General features: G+C 48.1%; 3 protein-coding genes across 5 annotated transcripts; all 3 read right to left on the bottom strand.

Annotated features, from left to right (window-relative positions):
- Nucleotides 1-1,763: 1,763 nt before the first annotated feature.
- LOC119311237 lies at nucleotides 1,764-6,647 on the bottom strand. Of its 3 annotated transcripts, none has more exons than XM_037586876.1 (5): nucleotides 5,930-6,647; nucleotides 4,150-4,216; nucleotides 3,443-4,056; nucleotides 3,028-3,148; nucleotides 1,764-2,089 (listed from the first exon to the last, which is right to left on the bottom strand). In XM_037586876.1, exons 2-4 carry the CDS (start codon nucleotides 4,190-4,192, stop codon nucleotides 3,059-3,061), a joined length of 747 nt encoding a protein of 248 aa, XP_037442773.1. In that variant the 5' UTR covers nucleotides 4,193-4,216; nucleotides 5,930-6,647; the 3' UTR covers nucleotides 1,764-2,089; nucleotides 3,028-3,058. The 3 variants fall into 3 exon arrangements, with proteins under 3 accessions (XP_037442773.1, XP_037442772.1, XP_037442771.1); XM_037586875.1 differs by lacking the exon at nucleotides 5,930-6,647 and adding an exon at nucleotides 4,383-5,919; XM_037586874.1 differs by lacking the exon at nucleotides 5,930-6,647 and having other exon boundaries at nucleotides 4,150-4,368.
- Nucleotides 6,648-6,821: 174 nt separating this feature from the next.
- Nucleotides 6,822-8,823, bottom strand: LOC119311236. Its single transcript, XM_037586873.1, has 3 exons — nucleotides 8,413-8,823; nucleotides 7,199-7,562; nucleotides 6,822-7,109 (listed from the first exon to the last, which is right to left on the bottom strand). Exons 1-3 carry the CDS (start codon nucleotides 8,755-8,757, stop codon nucleotides 6,928-6,930), a joined length of 891 nt encoding a protein of 296 aa, XP_037442770.1. The 5' UTR covers nucleotides 8,758-8,823; the 3' UTR covers nucleotides 6,822-6,927.
- Nucleotides 8,824-9,010: 187 nt separating this feature from the next.
- On the bottom strand, nucleotides 9,011-11,929 carry LOC119311235. The gene is made up of 2 exons (XM_037586872.1): nucleotides 10,723-11,929; nucleotides 9,011-9,430 (listed from the first exon to the last, which is right to left on the bottom strand). The coding sequence occupies exon 1, from the start codon at nucleotides 11,887-11,889 to the stop codon at nucleotides 10,777-10,779; it is 1,113 nt and encodes a 370-aa protein (XP_037442769.1). The 5' UTR covers nucleotides 11,890-11,929; the 3' UTR covers nucleotides 9,011-9,430; nucleotides 10,723-10,776.
- Nucleotides 11,930-20,151: the final 8,222 nt, after the last annotated feature.

Raw genomic sequence — 20,151 nt, 5'->3', positions numbered from 1 at the left:
AGAAGGATTGACTCTTCCTCAGTAAATAAACTATCAACCTCCAAAAAAGTTTAATTAATTTAATTACTAGAATTAGAATTCTAGTAGTAATATATTTTTTCATTACCAAAAACAACTAACTATATAACTAAATAAACTATTCCAATGGAAAGATCGAAAGTTTTTGGTAGTTATAGAATTCTCGTACTTCTTCGATTCGAATACCAAAAGGAAGAAAAAATATGACTAAGTGATTTTATAGTAGAGGCATATCCTGAATGTGCCCTATAGATCCCTTTTTTACATAAATCCCGTGAATTAACTTGGGTCACATGTGTGGTTTTGGCTGTTTTGACCGCATCATTTGGTGTAACTGGTTATTCTTTGCCTTGGGATCAAATTGGCTATTGGGCAGTCAAAATTGCGATAGGTGTACCTGACGCCATTCCGATAATAGGATCGCCTTTAGTGGAGTTATTACACGGAAGTGCTAATGTGGGCCAATCCACTTTGACTCGTTTTTATACTTTACATATTTTTGTACTGCCTCTGTTTACTGCCATATTTACTATAAGACTACTAAAAAAATAAAACAAGAAAAATATATTTGAATGATTAAATTACTGCTTTAGAATATTCAACTGACCAGTTAACTTCTTATAACATACTCTATTCTTCTTTGCCAAATAAGCCAGCAAACGTGGGCATTTTCATTTTTTGTCGATTATTTATCAAGAAAGCAAAAGGGGTTCTTATCAAATCCACCATAAAATTGGAAAGAAGCATAAAGTATGTAGACCTGACTCCTTTAATGATGCCTCTATCCGCTATTCTGATATATAAATTCGATGTAGATGAAATTGTATAAGCAATTTTTTTGTATTTCCTTAGGCTTAGACCATGCAAGACAAGAATTTTTCACTATTTACGATTTCATATCCTTAGACTTGGACCATGGGTTGTTTGGGGATTCGATCATGGGCCTGAGCCCAGGCCCATCTACCCGACGGCCTATATAAGAAGGCGCTGGCCAGTGGAGTGACCTAACACTCCCTCTTGCATAACCCTAGCCGTCATCTATTGCTCCTCTTTCTATGCTGCTTCAGGCAATCCCATCCTGACGACCGCGTGCACGGTTTGTCGAGAGAGCAGGTGCCTCCGAAACCCTGTTGTTCGTGGTCCTGCCTGGGAGAACGCAATAAGGTTTTTGGGAAGCATCTTACGCGACTGCTCCTGATCCGTCCCCGTCTCTGTTCTCCTCTGCTTCCACTACTTCCCCGACATCGACTCCATGGCTGACAACGAAGCTGCCAAGAAGAAGGTCTTGGCCGATGCCGATGTTGCCGCTGCCACGTTGGCCTAGCCAACCGAAGGGTATGATCCATTCATCCCCTATTTGCTCATTCATCTGCTGGCCATATGTATGCTACTCATAGATGTTTCGCTTCTATGTACTGTACGTGCTCACATGCTTAGATATCGGTATGAGATGCATATCGGATTTGTCATATTTACTGTATACTCGTGGATTAGATTAGTTAAAAATGTGCTGATATTTCCAACAGGGCATTCTCTTTCATACAGAAAGACCGAGGGACGAGAGCTTCATGGGTGCGTGGCTTCCTGTTTTACAGTTACTGATCATCACCGTCGTGTGCCCATGCGGCCATGCCGCTGCCGTTTTGGCAGTTTTCGGCTTGGTTCTGTCGGGTATCAATGATATGATCCATGCGAAGATAAACGAGAAGTGTTGACGGGACGGTACCATGCAGACGACGCGAGTGGATAAAGCGGAGGGTTTATTGATACCGACACACGGAGACGACGAGACAGGCAGTACTACGAGAACATCAATCTTACAGGACAGGACACTGCAACTGTAGCTAGCTTTAGCTTTACACACGAATCAACATGTAATTAACATAGACAAGATAGATAGATAGATAGATATAGGCAGCAGGCTATTCTTCGTCACTGGCGGGCGAACAGGCAGCTGATCAGGCACGGAAACATTGTCGACGAACGTAGTACGTTGTGGTTGGATGCTTCTCTCCAGCAAAGGAATCCAGATCCGGGGCACTGTAGGGATCCAATGGAATGTAACATGATCCTGCAAAGCAAAAGAGCAATCTCAGTTGCTATCTGCACACAATCAAATCTGTACAGCTTCAACTATACCACGACACAAGGCGATAAAAGAGCATAGACCACAGAGACGTTCGTGTATTGTATGGCCAGGAGGTCCGCTACGGTTGCATGCTCTGTGCATCGTAGTACCAGCCCATAGCCGGCTGCCCCCGACTGTATCAGTTGTGTGTCTGCTAGCGATTTTCAGCCCGTACTCGTCGTTGGGCTCGCCGTTGCGTGGTGCTCTGCGGCACGCAACTCGGCAGCGCCATGTGCTCGAGAAAGCTTGGCGGCATGGCCTAAAGGAGGGAATGCCTCTGTGTTACTATTAGTAGTTTAGTACTACCCCATGCCTTGGTACTACTCCAGGAGTAGTCCCCAGGAGTATCAACTCGTGTCGCTCTTCCTAACAGAGGATCTTCCATGATTGGATAATAAGAGATCGCAGAATGATGAAAGTACTCTGTTCCTATGGGACATCATCTTCCTGACCGGTGGCATTAAAATGACACTCAAACTCACATCATCCTTTCTACTTAAAGCTACCATTCACCTTACTGAAGCTGGCAAAATTCACGTGTTCAGACGTTCTATTATCCCAATGTGTTGCCACGGGCAAGTCTAAACAATGCACAGTTTCTTTATTTCAAATGTGATTCGTATGTCATGACTTAGTCGTTGGGCCCATAAACAAATCTATACTTGACCAAGGGGACCCATTCTACACTAAAACTGTCACAGAAATAGCATAATTTTATTATAAATACTGGGGCCCGAGGAAGAAAATCTTAAGAAACCTTGAAATGGTAAACAAACCATCCACAAGACACCATGCATGTCGATTTGATGACCCTTGAGAAGGGTACATCATTGATATATAATTCAAAGGTCGGATGAAATAAATTCCAGATAGTAGATTACCAGATAAGAGAAAACAAACTTGTCCGCGAGCCTACGCACCAAGCAGAGGAGGTTCCTCTGCATTACAACGTCCACTGAGCTGCTCTGGGTGGATCTTCTTCCCCAGCATCTTCTTCACGACCTACTTATTCCCACAGATGATCAATACCATCAGGTGATGACAGGTTAGTGACTGTTTGTTATCAAGATAGGCTAAGCTGCATAAAGTTTACTTTCCGGTAAAAAAAAACATGAACAAAATATAAAACACTGTCATGTCCATGGAGTAAAGTGGTGAATTTGAACCACTTCTAGGTAAGTAACAGGCAGTGTAACATCACAGGCTAACATGAATTTGCAGAAGAACTAATGTCCATGTTTCCATAAAATGAGCATAGTTGCAACACATAAAAGATAGGGACGAAGAAAGCCATACTCGACTTAATTTTCTCGTAGCCTTCAGAGGATCTGGCATTGGCTTTATTGGCTTCTTTTTATGTGTCTTTTCCATGCACAATGTAGGTTTTGAAGTGGATGCCCCAGCAATAATGACAGTCTTCTGGTGACTCTCCTTCCCTGTATCGCTTGGTGAGAATGCTTCGGCTGCAAATAGATCAGCAAGTGTAGTTCTCACTTTTTCCACCTTCTCTACCATCAGAAGTGGTTGTTCCTGGATTTTAGCGACATCCTCCACTTCAACTTCACACATCAGGATTTCTTCCTTTACAGAACACGTGAAGTTGTATTCTTTCATCGACGATGAATGCATCTTGGCAGGTTCAGTAGCAGGTTCTGGTGCACTTGGTGCTGTAGCGAATGCCTCTTCTTTGTCCTCACACTTTTCCTCTTCGCACTTTTCTTGGTCCACCTTTTCTTCATCCATGACGATGAACTCATCTTGTTCATGGCGGGCCTCAGGGCAAAGGGAGTTCACGTTGTGGCCAAGCGTGCCAATCGCAAGTATGCCATTAAGAAGCACATCACGGAGCAGCAGGGCTTCAGTGTCTTGCTCAGCCACACTCCCGTGCACAGAGTCTTCCTTCTCCATGGCTGTTCCATTAAAAAATGTTGACAACATAAATAAGAACAAAGAAATGCATGATAGGCATAAAAGGGAGGTATCCAGAGTCCTGACATGCTTACCCTTATTATCATCAATGGTGCAGTACTCCGCATTGGAATGCATCTTCCGATTCAGCCAATTGAACACCTGGTGATGCCATAAGAATACATAGGTCATTAGCAACATCACTGAATACAGGACCAGGGACTTGAATCTTAAATCATAGTTTAGAGGCAGAAACTGCAAAGACCTGTACTTTGCAGCATACACTATACACCGACAAACGGTGTCTCAGCAGGAGTTAAATGTATACCTTTAGGGCCATCTCTCTAGTGCCAATCTGGAGTCAGAGGTGAAAGCCAGACAGTAGCTCAGATCCTCAAATGCAAGGCCTGGTTTTATATAAGCATACCAGTCTCATAATTGAATGGTCCAGGAGACAAAAGAATGGACTTTTGGTTGCAACTGGCTTGGCCTGACTCAAGTGAAGTAAATTCTTTCACTGAGGTGGATATGGACACCTGTGGCACTCTCCCGGTAAGCAAAGGTCAGTCTCGCTAATCACAACAGGTAGTGGATGATTCAGAGATAATCCAACCACCAAACTGTGGCATGATGCATGTGCATACTGGAGCCCTACTGACAGAATCGATCAGATCTAATTGGTTCCTGGTATCATGCAAACTTCTAACGAAGTAGTCACCTCAGGGCCATAGCATGGACCGAGTAGGTGAGCTTTCCTCACAGACAGGACTAGACCAGTATAGTCTTTGTTCTTTAACAACTTACAAAATCCAGATTAAGCACGTGACAGAGTACGGATTAAATTGAAATCCATTAGTTAGTCAGATGCTTGACATCTGTACAGATATCTTCATCATGCTAGCTTTTCAAAGAGATGTTTCCATCTTCATACACTTTACTTTGTTTATATTCTATTCTCAAGATTCTTGCAAATTGCAAAGCTAAGTCTATTATCTAACAGTAAGATGCAGATGCTTTCACTTGGGTTTTGATGTATGGTCTGCTTGTGAACTGTCACACTAATTGTTCATAGAGCAGTAGCCACACAATGGGCTGTCATCGCCCGAGCATGACTGGTAACAGGCAGACAGCCTGCAAGTTGGCAATCATCAATAACTTATTATGGCATTAGAGTGCATAGACAAGTAGCGAGTCCCAGTGTAGAACTACATTGGCAGCTAATGGCTGGCAGATACGTATAACTTGTGGGCAGAATTTCGGTCACATGTCCCCAGTATTTTGCTTGCATTTTTAAAAGTAATAGTACGGTTGCAGGTTGCTAATATCCACATCTTTAGATGTCAATACTGTTTATTCTCTTTTCTTTGCTACAATTTCTCAAGTGATCTATATCAACTTTGCATTCAACCTAGATGGTACAAGAGTAAGAATGCCCCTCCCCAATACCCCCATCCCTCCCTCGGGACTAATTCCTATTCAAATGTTGATGATGTTTTTGGTGCCTTTTTCAAGCTGTATGCCATGTCAAGGCAATCATGTTCTATGAACTGAGATGTTTGATCTTGCATTCCTTATATTGAAGCAAATGAAGAAAATATGTGCAAGCTATTGGGAAAATTTTCTGCTGAAACACGTTAGGAAGTTTCAAGGGTCAGGTTCGAAAAAAATCATTGCATATACAATAGCAAGAGGCAAACATATAGGTGGTTTCATTTGTTCTCTCTCTCTAATTAGCTTACCACATACAAGTTCTCATGACAGACCACGTGTGGCTGTTTGCTCCAAAACTGGTCAACATTAACCATACGTGCAAGATAATACCTCTTTGATCAGGTTATCATCAAAATAATAATACAAGAGAACACGAGAGGTAACCTTTGTCCGTATGACGGTTCATAAGACGCTTTCTCTGCACAATCCCCCACCAGCACCACCATTCAGCATGGAGCTGAGACATGCATGTCTTCTTTGCAATGCCAGCAAGCTCCGACTTTCAACAGTTACAGGCTGCGTCCACAATCCTTGATGGATGAAGATAGCCCCAGGTACATGTAGCCAAATCTCACAAGAGCAGAAATGCCCGTTCTACATCCATCTATCTACAGTAGCAACTTCACGCGGACCCATATTTGTAATGCAATAACATGTCCCCAGGCTCCATCCAGCTTGGCGCTTTATGAAATACCAGAATAACACTGTATCAAAATTCAGCACGGTTCAGCAGCTAGTTGCTCAACAGCAATCAAGAAATGGATGGAACAACAGTAGTAGACAAATACTGTACATAGCATTAATAAGAAAGCTATCACACAATGTTGCTTCTTCATTAGAATTTCAAAACATTGGACGATCATAAGGAGTAGGGAATTCCCACTGCGCAAAGATGAAGATTGATACATGGACATGCCAGTTTTTCTTTTTCTTTTTGAACTGAGAACCGGATACAAGGTTGTGCAACATTTCACAAAAGGCTGGTGCGAAACCTGTGAAACAGATATCGTAAGCGTTTAATTCAAGAGAAAATCAAATATTCCACTGGGACGAAGATCAATGATATGGGAGGAACAGAAACAAATAATTGCATTCGGGGCCAGTCAATCATACAGGACGAACACATACAAAGGAAGCAAAATTCAAGCACACAACAAAGTTGTACTATATCAAAGACACTTATTTTGGGACAGAGGGAGTATAAGATTTGAGGAAACAAGACAAGATACAGCTAATAAACAGAAAGCATTATTTGATAAACTTGAGGAAACGGTGGTTGCACGGGGAAATATTTGCCATCATAAATCTAAGAAATCAGCAATATTACATATTACAATGCAGTAGCCAATATATGTGTTGACATTCCTGATTATTCACAGAACCTATTGTTTCCTTGCAGGGAGTGGGCTCAAAAATCTCATCTTAAAACAATAGTCCAGTGCAATAGCAGAAGACAGAAATATAAAAATGCTCCCAACAACACTAACTGCACCATCAAGAGCAAGTGACTTTAAGGCGTCAGTGCTCAACTCAAAGGGCCTCCCAGATTCCAACAACGCAAGACCTGCAAGCAATTCAGTTTCAGTGAAGAAAATAACCGTGCAAAGGAATATTTGCCGAGAAGTTTTTAGCAATGTCATCATCTAGTTTTACCTCTAACAACAGCGAATGCGGCAGCAGCTCCCGTTTTAAGCTGGATATTATCCAGATCTCTTCTAACGGCATACCGGAATGTGACTCCAAACAATGCACAACTTATGAGAACAACCGATGATCGAAAAAACAGTTGGGGCAAACTGTGGACTTCATAGGAAGATATGGGCAAACTAGCCAGAACACCGATTATAGAGGAAATTGCTGCAGCTTTTGCAGATTCAAGCCTCTCACTATCTTTATCGATATCTGCTCCACCTGACGTATTCCAAAAGCTTCGATCCTCAAGGCTAGAAGTCAAGGTACGCTGTGCTTCATCAATCATTTCTCTTGCCTGTAGCAATTCCCGCTGTGACTCTGCAATCTTGTTTAAGTAATGCAGCATTATAAACATATAGTATATTATGAAGAAATGCATCAAGCAAGAAAAAACTGATGTCTAACTATGACTATTGAAGGAAAGGTATTTTGATGATCACAGAACTGTACGATCATATAAAGTTGATATCACAACCAATAAATCATTCTGCTTCATCATCACGGGACCACATGAACATGGCACATGCCACTAGTACTTTATGTTGGAAGAAGAAATGGAAGCATCTCATTATCTCAGTTTACCAAACAAACAACAGGGCGTCCTGAAGCCTTGAACCAAAAAGGGTGGAAAAGTCTACTGATAGAAGCTAATATGGCACCCATCAGGCTTCTTAAAACTATCTAGACTCAACAAGTTCTTCTCTCGTCTGTGAGCAAATAAAACTCAAGCATTGCACGGCACACATTCCCTGCATCTAGTCCGTCTATCGCAGTCCCACCGCTCTGCACGGCACACATTGCATTGACGAACCACATGCGCCTACTGAGAGCTTCTATTGTTTGGCCAATTAAAGAGCACCATTCATCGTCCTTCAAGTTCGTCGGCGCCACATTAGTTCAAACACAAGAGCGGCGATCACCAAACATGGTAGAGACATGGTAGGCAGCGGTACTACCATACGTCCATATCCACAGTAGCGTAGAATCGCGCCAGAAATAAGCAGCGGCGCGCTGAGGGTGACGGTGGCGGTCCGTGCTACGTACCGCCCACTGGCCGCTCACGTATGGTCGCCCTCCTACGAGTGACCCACGCAACGCCAGAGCACCACTGGTCGAGCCGAGCAGGCAAAGCATCGAACAGGTTACGTGCAGCCGCGGCGCATGATGTCGCGTACCTCGTCCCGGCGCCTCTCGAGGCGGCGGACCTCCTCGGTGGCGAGGCGGGCGGCGGCCTCCTGGCGCTCGATGTCCGCGAGCTTGGCGCGGGCGAGCTCCACGCGGCGCTCAGCGGCCTCGACCCCGTCCAGCAGCGCCCGGTTCTCCTCGCGCCGCAGCAGCTCGTCCACCTTCTCCCCGACCGCCGAGCTCAGCCACTCCGCGCCGGGGGCGCCTTCGCCCGCGCCCTCGCCGGGGGCGCACCTCCCGCGGACGCCGCGAAGGTGGCGGCATCGCGCGGCGAGCGGCCTCGCGGGGACGAGAGGCGGCGGGATGAGCGGGCGGAGGAGCGCGGCGTGCGGCATCGTGCCGTGGTGTGCGTTTCTCGGCTACAGCGTGCTCAGCTCTGCTGCGGTTTGGATTGGACGAGGACGGCGACGAGTTCCATTCCACTCACCGCCTGCCGCTCACTGCACGTGGGACCCGCACAAAAACAGACAGAGTGCCCCTAGGCAACGGCCTCTGGAAGAACGTTTTATTTCAAAAAATAAAGCATCAGGTTCAAAAAAAGCATGGAAGAATGTTTTATTTCAAAAAAAACATGAAAATACAGCAATTTAAGGACGTACAACATTAGTGTAGATACTGCATTTGCATTATGCAGCCCTGTTTGGACCGTTGAAATTTCGACAGAAACGGCTCGAAATTCCCACAAGAACCAGAAAAAAATACATGTTCTCGTAGCATAAGAAACTTTGACAGGAGACGTACAACATAAACAACATATATGAATTGTCACAGGAATTTGCAGGGAAGGTCCAGCTGTGTTACCATGCTTCTCTTTGATACTCTGCTGTTTGTTGCTCTATAGCACCAGATGTCAACAGCAAGGTAAAAACAAGGTAACACAAAGGAAAGACCGACAACTTCGAAGATGGCCAGGTTTATCAGCATCCGGATGACCTTCAGTAGCCCCACACATGGATCACATTCAGCAGCAATCAATCCATTTGCACGCAGCTGGTTAGGATCAACGGCCTGGAAATCAAACGATGCAGAGAAGTTTAGCTTACAGAATTTACGACGCAGTACAAGTTTCAGTCGTTTCGCACCCCAACCAGCGTGCTACTTGGTAGGAGTATAATTGCTCCACGGGCATTTTCCGCTTAAGCAGACATAACATATGTTGTTGCAGATACAAATGACACACTCAGTCCAAGCAGCTCGAATAAGCATATGAACATTCTCGGACCTAAATGTTATGATTAGGGAGCATAGTTGAAGCGTATTGGATTCTGATTTCTGACTAACCTAAGTCAAAGGTCTGCTTCTATTTCACATTATGAACATGTATCCAGACCTCAAAAAGTGATTATCTGAAATGTCACACAAGTTTGCACAAACATAAGCTTCTGGTACATATCTGTAGGAACCGTGTAAATAAATTAGGAATTGTTTGGATTCCTCTTATCTCACCAACGTGACTTTTGAGGGCAGGTAATCATGTAACCAAATTTGAACCTGTTCGAATGTGACTTCTCTATGATAGTTCTACTCTTAAATGGGTTTAAAAGTAGAGTGTAGTCTAAGTCTTAACTGTTTCTAGCAGGAATACAACTCCTAGTATTAAGAGTACAGCTCATATAAGAATACTAATGTTTCAATGTTCGCTATTATCGGTCTTCTTGCTACCATAGAACTAACTGTAACAATTCTACAGGATTTGCAGCATTACACGCATTATTACATTCAGAAACAAACAAGTTAAGAGGGCCACTGGTTTAATCTGAAAACAGAAGCCGGCCAACATCCATGACTAAACTCCTCTAAGATGATACAAATTTATCTCAATATTGCCTCCAACTCTGAAATATTCCCCATTGTACATATGTCTACACAGGCGATACATTCATATGTTATGAAGACTCTTAACCATACACTACCAAGAAACGTGTAAGTATAACCATCTGATCTGAATTCCTGGGATATTTGGAAATTTCACAAAAGGTGGTGGCACAGTTCTTCCATATGATACCTGACCTTACTCACTATTGCAGCAATCTCAAATCAGTACGGCAAGAAAGAGGCTAAATAAGCTTCAGAGTTCAGAGAGATTGCGACGAATTGCATAATACCTAAATAAATATTGTCTGCATTCACCAAAGTATCATTATTTCCTATAATCAAGTTCAACAAGTGTGTTCTGTTAGTGTTCACTACCTCAACCAAGATAGCAGTTAACAGGCACACAAAAGATCTTCATGAAGTGTCTATTATACAGAATTGACATGGTAAAATTTAGCAACAGCAAGCCCAGGGATCAAATTTACCTTTTCTTACTTCATGTCAGCATCACTGTTCTTCAATAATCTGGGTAACCTTTCTCAGGCTGGCATCAAGCTGGGAAAGACCCAAACCGGAGGTCTGAGAGGTGAATCGCTGTTCAGGGGTGGTGCGCCCGCATATTCAGCATAGCAGACATCACAAGTTCCATTAACCAAGGAATACTCGTACCATTCGCCCAAGCGTCGCCCAGCTGCATATATGCAATCACCTCGAATCCCAGGGAAACCTGGGCCGATGCAAGCCGCGAATCCGTGGAACCCAAGAAACAATGTTCGCCCACCCAAGCTTGTTATCATCACCCATTTTCCCTCCCCGGGCACCCACCGGAAAACACGGTACACAACCGTCTCTGCCTGTTCCTCGCTGATGAGCAACACCTCGCCGTCGCACTCCCCGAGCATGAACCGCTCCCCCACCGGCCGGTTCTCCTCATCATGCTCTCCTCCAAGGAATGACAACTCCAGCGAACTTTCGGACAGCTCCAGCGTGGCAAGACGGAGGCCAACCAGGGCGTAGAGGGTGGCGTCAACGAAGATCAAATCGTCGAACACGTGGGGCGCATCGGCGGTGGCCACACGCCAGAGCGCATCCCCGGGGCGGCAGTGCTGGACGGTGGACCTGCCGGGCAGGAAGAGCACGACGAGGAGGTCGGCAGAGAGGATGGCCCGGGAGAAGGGGGTGGGGACCCTGGGGAGGCGCTGCTGGTCGCCGGTGAAGAGGTGGAGGAGGAGGAGCCTGGGGGGGTACTGGGCGGCCGCGGTGGTGGCGGTGACGAGGAAGCCGTGGGCGTAGAGGAGGGTGAGGCGGGAGGGCGGTAGGTGGTGGCCCCAGGGGAGGCGGAAGCGGTGGAGGCAGCGGAGGCGGGGGTGGAAGAGCGCCTCGGCGAAGGAGGGGTAGAGGGAGACGAGGAGGAGCGGGGCCTGGGAGGCGAGGTGGGGGCGGGACGCCGGGAGGAGCGCGCGGTAGTCGCGGCAGGAGGCGCGGAGGGAGAAGAAGTCCTCCAGGGAGGTGAGGCGACGGGCGATGTCCGGGAGGAGGTCCGGCGGAGGGGACGGCGTGTGGCCGGAGGAGGCGGGGGTCGAAGAGGAGGAGGCGACCGCCGGTGGTATGTGGCGACGCCGACGCTTCTCCATCGCCATTTCTCCTGCCATTTTTCAGCTTTCTTTTCCCCTTCTGGGAATTCCCTGTCACCCAAGGAGACCGATAGAAACGGGGAAGACTCTCCCGCACCGTCATTGGCTGTGGGCTCGCAGCCCATGGCCCATGTCATGGCCAATGTTTTTCTTGTCCAGCAACATATCGTATCCGATTCTCAAAAAGAAATAATATGTAAAAAGAAAAAACTTCCCCTAAAAAATGTAAGAAGAAAAAACTACTACTTCCTTCAATCCAAATTAATTGACGTTGGTTTAGTACAAAATAAAATTGTACTAAGGGCATATTCTGATCCTGCAACTTCTCAGAAACTTCTCAGATTCAGGTCGCGTTTAGTTCACATGAATTGGTGCCTGAAGCCAGCCTGGATACTAGCAATTTTGTGTCTGCCTAGACATGAAGTGTTTGGTTGCATATCTAGCTAAAAAAGGTTTACGATGGAAAAGGCATTTGTGTCAGACCTGGCCCACAAAAAATCCAACTAATTAAAGTAAGAATTGTTGCCAGGCAGCACCCAAGTGACCCATTCGGCCAGGCTAATCAAGGTGCCTGGGCACCAGCCAGGTTAAGCAAAGTTTTCAAGTTACCAGGCCAGGCGAGCATCAACTTTTGTGGACTTGGACCAAACATTCTCCAGACAGTTTCCAAGTAGGGTCTAGTCCAGGCACGAAGCGACGAGAACATCAACCAAACACATCCTCAGCTTCTTGCTTGGCTTCTCGCTTCACCTGACGCTGGGAAAGACAGCCCTACAGCTCCTCCTAGCGCTACAGTATGCTGGCAGCCCGTCTGGTGGGACTGCAGGCATGTTCCCAACTTGGGCCGGCTGGAAGCATCCCATTGCGGGAGAGGGGGGGCCAGTCGTTGGGATGCTTCTCCTTGCTCGGAAGACATTCTCGAGCATCAATGGCGTCCGGGGTGAGCTCCTCACTGACGGCGGGACTAGCGGCGCTGAGGATGGGATCCGAGGGAAAAGGGCTCGGATGGCCGGATTTGTAGGCGAAGGAGAGGATCCCGTCGGCGACGGGAGAGCGGCCCTGGCGGCGGCTGTCGGGGGTCGGGTGCGACATATGCCAAAGGATGGCTTATCATGGTGGGAGCGAGTAGAACGTCGCCGGTGCCTGGAAGCGGGATAAGGCGTAGACACGTACGCCGACGCACTTTACCCAGGTCCATGGCTCTCCTAGGAGATAACACCCCTAGTCCTGCTCTGTGGGATCTCCGCATGATCACTAAGGCACAAGTGATACAATGGTGCTCCTTGAGTTGTGTTCTAGAAGCAGAAGGAGGCAAGGCTAGCTTTCTTCCTGCTCTAGGGCAGTGTCTAGTTCTAATGGAGTGGGAACCCTTTGCATGGGTGTCCTGGGGGTTTTATATAGGCCTACACCCCAGGGGTACAATGGTAATATGGTCGGGTGCTGGACCCGGTTGTCAGTGTCTCTGGCCTCCGGCTTCTCCGCCGGCTGCTGGGGCCCGCCGCCTGGTGGGCCCCCGCCGACCGGTCCGGTACGGAGCCGACAGGCCACTCCTGCCACTAGCAGGTCTGGTTGGTGGCTGCTTACTGTAGCCGTGCCGCTAATGACGCGGGCTTGGTCAGCTCAGTGTGGCTACAGTCCCGCCGCCTGGTGGGAGGTCACTGTAGCCACACCTTGTCTCTTCAGGTTAATGGCGCGCTTACTTCGAGGGAGGGGACGGCCGCCTGCTGGAGGCCGGCCTCCCCCAGATCCGACTGGTTTGGCATCCGCCGTCTTCCAGGCTATCGCTGCCTGATAGGGCCCGCAGCCTGCAGGCCGTATCGACAGGTCGTCGTGGGGAACAGGGCTCCTCCTGTCTGGAGTGACGTCAGGGGAGAGTGGCAACAGTGTCGCACCGTGCGGAGATCTCCGCCTGTACGAGGCACTGTGGCCACGCCAAGCCCAGGATTCAGGGGCGAGGGACTTCACTGTAGCCACGCCTAGTCTTGTCCTCTTGACGGGGGCGCAGACTCTGAGGGCGCCTAGTGGCCGCCTGCACGAGCCATCCTCTCTGGAGGGCGGTTGACTAGAGCCGACCGCTCTTGGTGTCGTCTGCTGGTAGTTGGCCATCCTCTGGTGGCCGGCCGTTGAGCCAGCCGGCCTCCGGAGGGCGGAGATTCAGCTTGGGGTATCGCGGGGTGAAGACGGCCCGAAGTTTTGATAAATTCAGGGTCCCGGGTGAGGCTACCCGTGGCCCATTACTCCGACAGTAGTCCCCGAAGCCGATGAGGCGTTGCGGTCGAGGGGTCGCGGAGTCTCAACGGCTTCCCCCCTCATCGAGATCTGGGAGAATGCTCGATCCGCCTTGCGACGCGCCGGCTGCTGGAGTCGGCTTTGACAAGGTGGGATCGTCGGTCAATTTTGAACACCAAGGCGGGAGACAGGTGGCGTGCCTGCTAAGCTTCCCAGGCCCGCCGCTCGCCACAAGCACGCCACGCGGCGAACGTCAGCCCGGCCAGCCTGCCACCCCACGCTCCTGATGGGACATGACAGTGGGCTGGTCCCGCCACTATCGGGCCTCGGCATGCGGGCAGATCCGCTGCGGCCGGGGTGGGCGGTTGCGATTCCTGTGAGCATTTTAAGGCGCAGTAACTTCACGCGGTAAATGGGGGGTCGTGGGGTCGTGGGCGCAGTTAATCCCATGATCCCGTGCCCCGCCCCCTCAGCTTCGTAGCCCAAGGGCTATAAGTAGGGGGGAAAGGGGAGCGGCGGAGCACGCATGCCCTCCTCCCCACACTCTCTTCCTCCTCTTGCTCCTTCCGCCACTGCTGTTGTCGCTGCCCTAGCGCTCGCGGGGGTGCTGTCGCCGTTCGCCGCCGTCGCGCCCCTACTCCCCTCGCAGCCTGCCCGAGGCTATGGCGCGCGAGAAGGGCGGCGACTGGGACGGCTCGACGGTCATCGAAGACCACATCACCTTCCTCTGGGACACATGTCGGATGCCCAACGTGGCATTCGTCAAGGCGCGGGTGCCGCCGGAGAAGGAGATTTCGCCGGCGCCGAAGGGGAATGAGCGGGTCGTCTTCCGCTCGCACTTCCTCCGTGGCTTCGGCCTTCCGGCGAGCGGATTCCTCTGCTCGTTCATGGACTTCTACCACGTCCAGCTGCATCACCTGACGCCCAACACTGTGACCCTGCTCTCCGCCTTCGTCACGGCGTGCGAGGGCTACCTCGGCATCCTCCCCATACTCAAGCTATGGGGGGCGTTCTTCTACGGCAAGCTGGGTACCTCCGCCAAGGACACGGCGGCCGAGTGCGGCAGATTCGTCGTCGTGCGCCGGCCGGCAAAGAGGAATGCCTTCCCAGTCATCAAGTTGTCACACTCGGTAAAACTGTGGCAGTAGTCTTATTTCTACATTGAGAACGTCGACCCGGCTGTCAACTTCATCAACCCGGCCTACGAGGCCGCCCCCCCGGCGGGTCTCGGCCCAACTGGGACTATAAGCCGAAGCCGGTGTCGGCAGACGCGGCAGCCGCCATCAGCCGACTCTGGGTGCTCTAGGAGTCGGAGGGCCTCGTGGCCTCCGACCTCCTCATCGCCATCGTCGAGCGCCAGGTCCTCCCGCTTTAGGGCCGCCCTCATCTGATCTATCGGATGAGCGGGCACCGCGACCCGAGCAGGTTGTGTACAAAGGAGATGCCGACTGCTGAGGTTGCGAGGATGGTGAATGAGATCTCCGACCTCAAGGTGTCGGAGGGAGACTGGTGGTTTGGAAAGCGGCCGTATTCTCGCGACAACCCGCCGCCTGCCGTAAGTCCCTCGATTTCTTCTTTTAGTTCTGACTTTTGGTCTTGCGCATGGTGTGACGCAACTCTTTTTTTTGGAGTGCAGATTTACATGTTCGCGACAACGACCGCCATCGTGGGGCTGGGTGGTGACTACCTGCCAGACCGGGCAGTGAGCGATGTGGACGAACCCGACTTGGGGGCAGATGCCTTGGAGAACGATACAGCAAATGGCGGCGATGGAGCAGGCGGCTCCGAGGAGGGCGGCGGTGTGGAGACCTGGCCTGATGACGATGACGACGAAGACGAGCCGCGCCCCTCCCGGAGCACCACCAACACCGGCGCAGGCCCCTCTACCGGGCCACCCGCCCGAGGCGGCAAGCGCAAGCGGAAGCAAGGCGTCGTCTTGTTCGGCAGCACGCCGAAGAAGCCCAAGAACCCGGCCGCGGCGACTAGGCGGAAAGAAGCCGCGGCCAAGGTGGCCAAGTTCCAACGGCAGCCGAAGGTGCCGCTCATGGTGTCAGCGTAAGTATCCTTCTTACGCTTCCACCTATTTGCCGATCTGGCCTAAAAACCTTTTGTCTTGTCTTCTTATCTCAGGGCCCCGCTCACCCTCGAGAAGTCGGCCGCCGCCTCGGTCATCAGGTCGGCGGAGACCTCCACCACCAGCCGGCGAATCGATCCGGCCGCCGACCTCCGGGAGGCGCAGGAGCGGAACGCACGGGAGGTGCGCGAGGAACAAGAAGCCGACCGCATGGCAAAGGCAGAGGCAAGACAAGGCCGCAACATCGGCGGCAAGGAATCTGACGCAAGCAGAGGCCGATGCCGCGGAGAAGGAGCAGCTTGCAGAGGCCGCACGCCGCCAGGATCCACTGCTCGTGACTCCCTTGAACTCCGCGCCACCTCCGCCGGAGTTTGTGGCAATGACTGAGGGAGCCGGCGACGAGCAGCCGGTCCTGGAGAGGGAGGGCGGCGACGTGGCCATGCCGGACGTCATCGTGCCGCCACCACCAACTGACGGACCGCAGGACGAGCAACCGGCCGCCCCGCCAGTACCACCAGCTGGGGACGTGGTGGTGACGGACCTGATTCCTGAGGTCCGCACGCCCGCGCGCCGCCGTCTTGCGAAGGCGGCCTCGGCACCGCGGCCACTGGACACCGGTGTCGCGAGCTCATCGGTCCCCGACACCGAGGCAAGCAGCACCGCGCCAGCGGGTTGGGTGCGCGGAGGCGGGACGGGCGCCCTGAACCAGGCGGCCCTCAACGTCCAGGCCAAGCTTCGGGCCGAAGCCGAAGCCCTCAAGCGATGCAACAAGGCCTTCCTGGATTCGCGGGCAGCCATTGCTCGTCCTCGAGTAGGTAAATGATAAAAACAGAAATTTTGATGTGGAATGCTACCTAGCATAATTCTCAATGTAATTTTCTTTATTGTGGCATGAATGTTCAGATCCAAATGATTCAAGATAAAAGCTTATAAAACATAAAAATAATAATGCTTCAAAGCATACTAACAAATAATCATGTCCTATCAAAATAGCATAGCCAAAGAAAGCTTATCCCTACAAAATCATATAGTTAGGCCATGCTTCATTTTCATTACACAAAAATACTCCCATCGTGCACAACCCCGATGATGAGCCGAGCAATTGTTTCATACTTTTTAACGCGCTTCAGCTTTTTTTCAACTCTTACGCAATACATGAGCGTAAGCCATGGACATAGCACTTGGGTGGTAAAAGATGGTGGTTGTGAGGACAAAAAGAGGGAGAAGATAGTCTCACATCAACTAGGCGTATCAACAGGCTATGGAGATGTCCATCAATAGATATCAATGTGAGTGAGTAGGGATTGCCATGCAACAGATGCACTAGAGCTATAAATATATGAAAGCTCAACAAAAAGAACTAAGTGGGTGTGCATCCAACTTGCTTGCTCATGAAGACCTAGGGCATTTTGAGGGAGCCCATCATTGGAATATACAAGCCAAGTTCTATAATGAAAAATTCCCACTTAGTATATGAAAGTGACAACATAGGAGACTCTCTATCATGAAGATCATGGTGCTACTTTGAAGCACAAGTGTGGAAAAAGAGATAGTAGCATTGTCCCTTCTCTCTTTTTCTCTCATTTTTTTCTTTTTTCCTTTTTTTTCTTCTTCTTTTTTCTTTGGCCTTTTTTTGGCCTTTCTCTTTTTTCTTTTCTTTTTGTAAAGTCCGAAGTCTCATCCCGACTTGTGGGGGAATCATAGTCTTCATCATCCGTTCCTCACCGAGACAATGCTCTAATAATGAAGATCATCACACTTTTATGGATTTACAACTCAAGAATTACAACTCAAAGCTAGAACAAGATATGACTCTATATGAATGCCTCCAGTGGTGTACCGGGATATGCAATGAATCAAGAGCGACATGTATGAAAATTATGAAGGTGGCCTTGCCACAAATACGATGTCAACTACATGATCATGCAAAGAGCAATATGACAATGATGAAACGTGTCATAATAAACGGAACAGTGGAAAGTTGCATGGCAATATATCTCGGAATGGCTATGGAAATGCCATAATAGGTAGTTATGGTGGCTGTTTGTAGGAAGGTAAATAATGGGTGCATGATATCGGTGAAAGTTGCGCGATATAATAGAGGCTAGCAAAGTGGAAGGATGAGTGTGCTTATATCCATGGACTCACATTAGTCATAAAGAACTCATATACTTATTGCAAAAGTCTACTTAGCCCTCGAAGCAAAGTACTACTACGCATGCCCCTAGAGGGATAGATTGGTAGGAAAATACCATCGCTCGTCCCCGACTGCCACTCATAAGGAAGACAATCAAAAGAGCACCTCATGCAACAAATTTGTCACACAACTTTTACCATACGTGCATGCTATGGGACTTGCCAACTTCAACAAAAGTATTTCTCAATTTCATAATTATCCACTAGCATGACCCTAACATTACTACCTTTATATCTCAAAACAATTATCAAGCAACAAATTGATCATAGCATCCAATTCACTTCCTATGATAGTTTTTATTATACCCAACTTGGAGGCTCATCGTTCTAGGAGCAAATTTGTAACCATAGCAAATACCATGCTGTTCTAAAAGACTCTCAAAATAATATAAGTGAAGCATGAGAGACTAGCAATTTCTTCAACATTAATCCACCGTCGTGCTCTAAAAGATATAAGTGAAGCACTAGAGCAAAAACTATCAAGCTCAAAAGAGATAAGTGAAGCACATAGAGTATTCTAGCAAATTCTAATCAAGTGGGATTCTCCCAAAAGGTGTGTACAGCAAGGATGATTGTGGTAAACTAAAAAGCAAAGACTAATATAATACACGACGCTCCAAGCAAAACACATATCATGTGGCGAATAAAAATATAGCTCCAAGTAAAGTTACCAATGAACGAAGACGAAAGAGGGGATGCCTTCCCGGGGCATCCCCAAGCTTAGGCTTTTGGCTATTCTTGAATATCTTGGGGTGCCATGGGCATCCCCAAGCTTAGGCTCTTGCCACTCCTTATTCCATAGTCCATAAAAGCTTTACCCAAAACTTGAAAACTTCACAACACAAAACTCAACAGGAAATCTTATAAGCTCCGTTAGTGAAAGAAAACAAAACCACCACATAAGGTACTATAATGAACGCATTCTTTATTTATTTTGGTGTTAAACCTACTATATTCCAGCTTCTCTATGGTTTATAAACTATTTTACTAGCCATAGATGCATCAAAATAAGCAAACAACACACGAAAAACAGAATCTGTCAAAAACAGAACAGTCTGTAGCAATCTATAACTAACACAAACTTCTGGAACTCTAAAAATCCTACCAAAATAGGAAGTCCTGTACAATTTTTTTATTGATCAGCAGAAAAAAACATCAACGCAAAATAACGTTTCTGTGATTTAACAAAATTAAATTCGTGCGCGCAAAGTTTCTGTTTTTCAGCAGAATCAAATCAACTATCATCATAGGTTATCCTATAGGTTCTACTTGGCACAAACACTAATTAAAACATAAAAACACATCTAAATAGAAGGTAGATGAAAAATTTATTACTAAACAGGAACAGAAAAAAGACACAAATAGAATTGGGTTGCCTCCCAACTAGCGCTATCGTTTAACGCCCCTAGCTAGGCATAAAAGCGAAGATAGATCTAAGTAGTGCCGTCTTTGGCACTTAATTCATATGTAGCTTGCATGATAGATTCATTAGGTAATTTGACTTTCTTTCTTGGAAAGTGCTCCATGCCTTTCTTTAATGGAAATTTGAATCTAATATTCCCTTCCTTCATATCAGTAACGGCACCAATCGTTCTAAGGAAAGGTCTACCAAGAATAATAGGGCATGAAAGATTGCAATCTATATCAAGAACGATAAAATCTACGGGCACCAAATTTCTATTTGCAACAATGAGAACATCATTGATCCTTCCCATTGGCTTTTTAATGGTGGAATCCGCAAGGTGCAAATTTAAAGAGCAATCATTAAGATCATGGAAACC

This window comes from Triticum dicoccoides, chromosome 5B, assembly GCF_002162155.2.
Source record: "Triticum dicoccoides isolate Atlit2015 ecotype Zavitan chromosome 5B, WEW_v2.0, whole genome shotgun sequence".
Taxonomy (NCBI): Eukaryota; Viridiplantae; Streptophyta; class Magnoliopsida; order Poales; family Poaceae; genus Triticum; species Triticum dicoccoides.
This window is presented reverse-complemented; position numbering and strand designations above follow the sequence as displayed.